This window comes from Phacochoerus africanus, chromosome 8 (genome assembly GCF_016906955.1).
Source record: "Phacochoerus africanus isolate WHEZ1 chromosome 8, ROS_Pafr_v1, whole genome shotgun sequence".
Taxonomy (NCBI): domain Eukaryota; kingdom Metazoa; phylum Chordata; class Mammalia; order Artiodactyla; family Suidae; genus Phacochoerus; species Phacochoerus africanus.
Window position 1 is genome coordinate 119,037,471 of NC_062551.1, and position 8,182 is coordinate 119,045,652.

Below are 8,182 nucleotides of genomic sequence, written 5' to 3' on the forward strand. Positions count from 1 at the left end.
CTGTTTTTTGTTTTTGTTTTTCTTCTGCTTACAAGCACTAGCTTTTTTCTTCATGTCGGGACAGGCTTTTGTTCTGACTTTATTTTCTGCTTGCTGAACTACTTTCTCCTCTGTTGTATGACTGTAAGTGAATGGCTAGCATTTGTATCTCTGATTCTTCAACCCTGGCTCCTGTCTTGGCCTGGTACTGTTCAGAAACAGCTCCTGAAAAGCCAGGGCATTCTCATCTCTTTTTCTTAACTTCTCTGTAGCACTTACTATTGCCAAGCAGATTATATTTTATTTTATTATTTTTATTTTTTTTTGCTTTTTTTAAGGGCCGTACTCATGGCATATGGAGGTTCCCAAGCTAGGGGTTGAATTGGAGCTACAGCTGCTGGCCGCAGCCATGCCAGATCCAAGCCACCTCTGCGATCTACACTACATCTCATGGCAATGCCGGATCCTTAACCCACTGAGCTAGGCCAGGGATAGAACCCACAACCTCATGGTTCCTAGTTGGATTCTTTAACTGCTGCGCCATGACGGGAACTCCCAGATGATATTTTTAAACCCTCTTATCTGTTGCTTTAGATGCATTATTTCTTCTCTTAGCTTTCCCCTGCTTCTTTCACCTGCTTGGCTCACTCTGCTGCTTCATTCTGCCTCTGAAATGGAGATGTCCAAGCCAAGTTGCGACTTTGGCTGTCTTTTCCCCTTATACTCTGTCATATACAAACCCCAGGCTACTCTCATGTTCAACCAGCTCTTCCCTGAACATATCCTATCCTTCCCCACTTTACAGTTAGGATCTTACAGTTCCCTCTGCCAAAAAATCCTGCCTGATCTTGAGGCCCACAATTGACATCATTTGCTTGGATCCTAGCCAGAAAGTAGCTCTCTCTGTCTTAATTATAATTGTCTCTGACCCCTGTAATGCTGTGCTTCTTTGTAGTTATTTTATCTATCAGTCTTTTCTCCATTGTTAAATAGTTAGATCTTGGAGGGCAAAGACCATGTTTTATAAATCCCAAGTCTCCCTTCACAGTGTCCAACTATAGTAAAAAAAATATGGTAAAATGTTTCAACTGGAAACGGCCTGACTTACTCTGTTCCAGGGTTTTCCATGGTGCATCCTATTGCTGTTCATTTTGGGTGTGGATGCCCCAAAGGGCAGTGCAGGGTATATGGCATCCCTGGCTCCAGACAGAAAATGCCAGTGGCACCCCGCAGTCATTGTGAAACCGGAACGTTTTAAAAATTACAAAGCCGGGAGTTCCCGTCGTGGCGCAGTGGTTAACGAATCTGAATAAGAACCAGGAGGTTGCGGGTTCGATCCCTGCCCTTGCTCAGTGGGTTAACAATCCGGCGTTGCCTTGAGCTGTGGTGTAGGTTGCTGACGCGGCTCGGATCCCACGTTGCTGTGGCTCTGGTGTAGGCTGGCGGCTACAGCTCCGATTAGACCCCTAGCATGGGAACCTCCCATATGCCGCGGGAGTGGCCCAAGAAATGGAAAAAAGACCAAAAAAAAAAAAAAAATTAAAAAGCCTTCCAATTGTGTGTTCATTGAAAAATGATATATTTCATTAGGTAACATAAACCTATTTATAGTAGCATGAAAAAAATAGTGGTTTATTTTTTTCCTAAGTCTGGAGGTACCTGGCTTCTGGTATGGAATCAGTAAACACAATGTCAGGGATGACATTGTAGCAATGATCTTAGCTTTTCCTTGTGGCCACTAGAAGGCTGCTGTGGGGGTTACCATCACACCCAACTCAAGGCAGAAAGAAGGGAAGAGGCATGTTGTACTCCTCCATGAATTACTCTTTATCAGGAAAGCCAAAGCTTTTCCTAGATCCCCCTCAGCAGACTCTGCTATGTCTCATTGGCCAGAATTTCACAGCACAGTGATCCCCCAGCTGCAAGGGAAGCTGGGAAAACAGGCGTTTGCTTATCCAGTCATTATGGTGTGATGTGGCCAGGAGATGGGCCAAAACAGTTATCTTAAAAGTAAATGTTTAATTAGAGATTTAAGGAGCTAGAGGTAATTGATTTAGGGTATTTTGAAAGAACTAGTTATGAGTGTCAAGTTTTAAAACCCCTGAAGCACTTGACATATTGCCAGTCTCCCAGAAGCAGACTGCACTCCAAGGTCAAGCCTGGCCTTCAGGATGTTTATTAGGGAGCACCCTTTAGATCAACACCTGTGCAAAGGAAAAGGCACCGGCAGAATTGGGCAGAGAGAGGAGTCAAGCTGTGATGTGGGTCCTGGTGCCTGAGCACAGGGAGCCCCAGACAACCCATCAAGAGTTGTCCTGCCTCCATCAGTTGAAAACCATAATCTATAAAAGTAACATTTATGTCAGTAAAGTACAATCTAAACCTAGAGTCATGAAACCTTAAGATTTCAAAGCAACCCTAGAAATAAATCCAGGATCTTGTTTAACAGACAAGATTAGGAGATATTAGGAGTTCCCGTCATGGCTCAGTACTTAACAAACCCAACTAGCATCCATGAGGATGCGGGTTCCATCCCTGGCCTCGCTGGGTGGCTTAAGGATTTGGCATTGCCGTGAGCTGCGGCATAGGTCACAGATGTGGCTCAGATCCCAAGTTGCTGTGGCTGTGGCTGGCAGCTCCGGCTCCCATTTGACCCCTAGCCTGGGAACTTCCATATGTTGAGGGTGCAGTCCTAAGAAGACAAAAAAAACCAAAACCAAAACAAAAAACATTAGACATTGAAGCCCAGAATGGAAGTTAATTGCCCAGGGTCACAGAGCAGGGGCATGATGTCACTAGATCTCAGACAGACCTGGAATTCTTTTTTTTTTTTTTTTTTAGGGCCGTACCCAAGGCATGTGGAAGTTCCCAGGCTAGGGGTCTAATCGGAGCTGTAGCCGCCAGCCTACGCCAGAGCCACACCAATGCGGGATCTGAGCCACATCTTTGACCTTCACCACAGCTCACAGCAACGCTGGATCCTTAACCCACTGAGTGAGGCCAGGGATCAAACCCTCAACCTCATGGTTCCTAGTCTGATTCATTAACCACTGAGCCACAATGGGAACTCCAGACCTGGAATTCTTGATCCAGGAGTCTTTGCACAATACCATAGTATCTTTTGTTAAATTTATATATTTTTCCATCTTTAAGTCTTACTTATATATTGCATTGAGTTTGTGATACCAGGCTCTCGTGCTTTGACTACTGTAGCTGTCCTTTCGGGAAGGAACACGTAGATTTTGACACAGTCACATCCTAGAGATTAGGGACAAAGGGCACCAAATTATTTTTTTGAGGTTACAAGTGGACTTTATGCAGTGATAATTATAGCTTTTATCCCCCCTTTCAAAGGTTACAGTTAGCCATCTCACACTTGTTTTCCCCATTGCTTTAATTATGCTTTTTCTGTGTGGAAACGAGTCAGTGCTGACCAGACCTTCTGCTGAGTACAGTGGCCACAGTCCCCTTGGTGTCACGAGCCACAGAGCTCTGCACCTGCTGTCAGCAGCCAAAGAGCTGTGTCTGGAACAGGGTTCTTCACCAGGGTCCAGGTCTCGGGAAGGGAGGTTAGCCTTCTCAAATTATGGGGATTAGATCTTAAGCTTGAGCAGTCAAATACCCAGCATGGATCAGTAACCTGTGTCTTTGTTATGAGGTTTTTACTTATTTATTTAACTGACATAGTTGATTTTCAATGTTGTAGTTAGTTTCTGGTGTTTAGCAAAGTGACTCAGATACATTTATTTATATATATATATATATATATATATATATATATATATATATTCCCATTAAGATTTATTATAAAATATTGAATATTGTTCCCATGCTGTATATAGGACCTTGTTGTTTATCATGAGTTTAATGATTCTAAGTGAAACAATACATTTTTTATTAATTGGGATGTTAAAGATCAATTCCTCAACTAAACTTTTTTTATGTTTAGTTTTCTTTGTTTTTATTAATGCCGACAGTGGGCCTGATGAAGGTGGCCACTCAGAGAAGCTTTGTGGGGCTTTCTGGAATGTTTGAGGGGTTCTTTTGAAAGTACTTTGTATTTGTCTTACACTTGACGGAAAGCTTTGGCAGCCAGCAGTATGCATAGAGAACCTCCAGCTCTTGAGGCTACCAGACTGTGTTCATGGCTGCTCCAAACATTGTAGGATATCCCAGCTGGGCAGCACTTTTTTGTACATTATCTTAGTGTTTCCTCACAGCAACTCTGTAAGTACTTTTGTCCCCATTTTATGGAACTGGGGCTTATATTTTTGCTCAGGGGAATGCTGTTGGTATGTGACAAATCTGTAGTTCACTCCAGAAATGTCTGACTTCAAAGCCCATCCCTTCAACACATAAACTACACAGCATCTGCCTAAAAATAAAAACAACCACAGCCATGCTGACGCCTCCAGTTGGGTCTTATGCATTTATAGGAATTAAAGTACCTAATGCTGACCCTGAAGTCAGTGCTGGTAGTAAACTGTGACATCTGCAGTGTGCACTGCCTTCTGCCAGCTTCCATTTGAACCACAGTGCAGAAGAAGGAATGACTGAAGTAGTTGTATACAGTCACTAGGTTTGCTTTGTTTGAAGTTCAGATAGGTATGAGAGAGGCCCTAGGGAAGTGAAGTGTTGCAGATAAAAGAAGTATGTTAAAATAGTGCCATGAGTAAAAATGTGTTAATAAACATATTTCACATTTTCTTATAGTTGTATATACACTTACTAGATAATGTTTAATGCAGTTTCCTACACAACTGCTTTGGAGTTCTGCATCTGACCAGAGCTTGAGATCCAATTCCTTGGTATGGTCAGTAGGTGTCTGTTAACTCTCATCTCTCCTGTCCTTTTGACATTGTCCTAAAAATCAACATGACAGCATCAAGTCTAAAATGCAAACAAGCGGATAGGAAGATACATAATCACATCTATCAGCCACTTATTAAGGACTGTTTTATAAATCTTAAGATTTTGAGTGTTCAAAAAGACCTGAGTGTCTAAGGACTTGAGGCTTGGAATCACAGAATTAATTTGAACAGTCTTTACCACAGGAGAGTGAAGCAGTTTTGAAATAGCTTTTTGAAAATGGGTTGAGGATCCTAAATTAGGAATCACTAATCTGATCATTTTTTTGTAGGAAGCTGAAGCACAAAAAAAGTGAAATTTCTCACAGTATTACAGAGCTTATGTCAGAATTGGCACTTAGAATTTAGGTCATCTTACTATATCTACAGTGTAACCCTAACTCAGTGCCTTTCTCTCCCCACATTGCCCTTAAATACTTATTCTTTCTTTTTTGTCTTTTTAGGGCTGCACACATGGCATATGGTCGAATTGGAGCTGTAGCCACTAGCCTATACCACAACCACAGCAACACGGGATCTGAGCCATGTCTGCAGCCTATACCGCAGCTCAGGGCCACACCAGATCCTTAACCCACTGAGTGAGGCCAGGGATCGAACCTGAGTCCTCATGGATACTAGTCAGATTTCGTTTCTGCTGAGCCACAACGGGAACTCCTTAAATGATGTCTTTACAAAACAAAGACACATTTCTCCCTTATCTTAAATAATTCATAATGCAAAAACAAAAACCTTTTCTACAAAGGAATTCTATAATCACCAAAAATGATGATTGAGCTGTTTTGGTTTTCTTTTCTACTTTCACATTAAGACTTTTTTCCTGTTACTTTCAGAAGTTAACCCTGCAGCATGTGAACAGTAATCAGTGCCTGGACAAAGCCACAGAAGAGGATAGCCAGGTGCCCAGCATTAGAGACTGCAGTGGAAGCCGGTCCCAGCAGTGGCTTCTTCGAAACGTCACCCTTCCAGAAATATTCTGAGACCAAATTTACAGAAAAAAAAGAAGAAAATTTGGATTGACTGGGCTACCTCAGCATACATTTCTGCCACATTCTTAAATAGCAAAAAAGGAAAGTACTTTCCTCCTGCAGGATGAGGGTTTATCAGCCATTAAAACTTAGACTGCTCTCGCTTTCACTTGCTGTGAACCAGCCTGCCTGTCCAAGGACGTGGAACTACACAGTAGCGAGACTGCACACCGATGTTTACAAGATTGAAAATGTCTTTCATCAAGAATCATTGCAAAGAATACACAGACAGTGAAACAACCTACGAAACGTGCTTTCCGGAGAACCACACCTTTTATGGTTTGCTTGCACATCAGTACTTTCTGCTGATTGTGCTGGCGTAATGAAGAGACGTCCAAGGTGTTTTTTTCTGATTAGAACTGGTAGCCAGTATATTAAATATTGATGTAATAAATGAAAAAGAACTGGAACCAGATTCAGAATCATGAAAACGTTTTTACAACAATTTAAAAAACTATATTAAACAGGGTTTAAAGGAAATTAAAACAGAACTATGAGAAGTACAATTTGTTATAGTATAGTATCAAATTTCTATATAGATTTTATACCTCAGTGGGGAAAAATAACTGATTCCAATGACATTCATTTTGTTTTCATCTGTGATAGTCATGATGCTTTTTTTTTTTTTCCTTGGGGTGCTGAAATTGAGCTGAAAAAAGAAATGGCTCTTTGAACGTAGTTTTAATTGCTTTCTACAATCTTTTTAATTTGGTTTGTGGGCTGCTGGAATTGTAATTTTTAATTGCCTTCAAAAATGGAGATTTAAATAACGTGTGGTCTCACTGAATGAGTTAGATATCTCAGTTGCTCTTGGGTCAACTGGCTTATAGACGTGCTCTCTTTCACACAAACACATACACACACACAAACACATTTCTTATTAGATTTTCAACTTTATAACTTGGTTCCACTGATACGCTTAATACCCAAGATTCATACTACTGTACTACAGATTTATTTTCACAGCAATAAATCTTCTGTTGTTTATGATTCCATTCAACAAAAGGCCTACAGAAGTGATTCATTAATTGGTTATTTGGAGATGATACATTTGATGATTTTTTTTTTTGGAAAACTTTTTTCACTCCATACTCAGATGTGCTTCATTGTCAAGTGCATATTTAGATTAGGTTCTTGAATTGTAATGTTGATCTGCTGCTTTTTTTTTTTTTTAATAAAATTTGACTGAAAATGTTTAATTGGCATTTTTTAATGAGTTAGCCAAAGAAGTGCAGCTCTTATTCTACATCATTAGTCCTGCATTTCTTCCCTAAATTCCATTTAGGTTAAATGGACTTTCTTTTTCTGATTTTTTTTAACACCACAAGATAACCTGAGTATTGATTAAAAGTTGAGCATGAATTAATGTTTTAATGTCACAGAAAATCTCATTGTGACATTTTTCCTGATCTGTGGAGAAATCCATTGGCAAAAGTGCGTATATTTTCTTGTTTATTTGTAAGATTATATTTAATGATATTCTTTTCTTCATCAAATACTCACTGCAGGCAGTGCTATTTCTGTGCCTAAGAATGTTTCTGAACGTTGCATCATTAATGATACTTGCCAAGTTGAGTGTACAGAAGGTTTCTCATATCCTATTCAAGTTAATATCAAGCACATGTCGATGCTTTAGGGTGAGGCTGTAGTACAGAATACATAAACTTTTCCCCCAGGAAATCTGAGTCAAAGCAGGTGTCGGATGGGATTTTTTTTTTCCTACTCCATGAGCTGTGTTAATTCTCTATCTTTGGTAGGTTTAATGCTTGAATAAATCAGGTATCTAATCAATAAATTATTTTCATGCTCAGAATGTCAGGTTTTTGTACTCTAGTGTAGTTTGGTCTTATTCTTTACTGTAAGAAAGCTTAACAGCAATGTGATTCAAGGTTTTGTGTTTCTTAAGAGGGGGGTGTGCGTGACTTAATTCATGGGTACTTTTAGAACCTGATAGATAATCCCACTGCCTTTATTTTTCTAATTAAAGAATTCCTAAATACTTTGAAAATATAAAACATTCCTGAATAGTTGTGCCTTACATTGGTTTTATTTAAAGTTAAAATGGATTCCTGTTCTTTATACTACTTATAGATTAGGCAATGTGCCAATCACTTTTGCAAATAAAATTGGGAAGAAAAGGATGAATGAAAAAGCAAAGGATGAAAAGATGAAATTATTACTTGATCAGTGAATAATTTGTCAATGTGACAATTAAGGATAATCTGAACCTCACAAGTCCATTCACCCTACTCCAGTCCCAACCCACTTGAATATGTTTCACTGATCTAATTAGGATTCTTGAAAAATAGT

At 39.8% G+C, this 8,182-nt stretch overlaps 1 protein-coding gene across 1 annotated transcript in view; it reads left to right on the forward strand.

Moving 5' to 3' along the window:
* The window catches only part of GALNT1 (polypeptide N-acetylgalactosaminyltransferase 1), an 82,231-nt gene extending 74,332 nt beyond the window's left edge, over nt 1-7,899 (forward strand). The window contains exon 13 of the mRNA XM_047794134.1: nt 5,678-7,899. Within this exon, the coding sequence (XP_047650090.1) occupies nt 5,678-5,824 (147 nt within the window). The 3' untranslated portion in view covers nt 5,825-7,899. The remainder of the gene's footprint in view (nt 1-5,677) is intronic.
* Nucleotides 7,900-8,182: the final 283 nt, after the last annotated feature.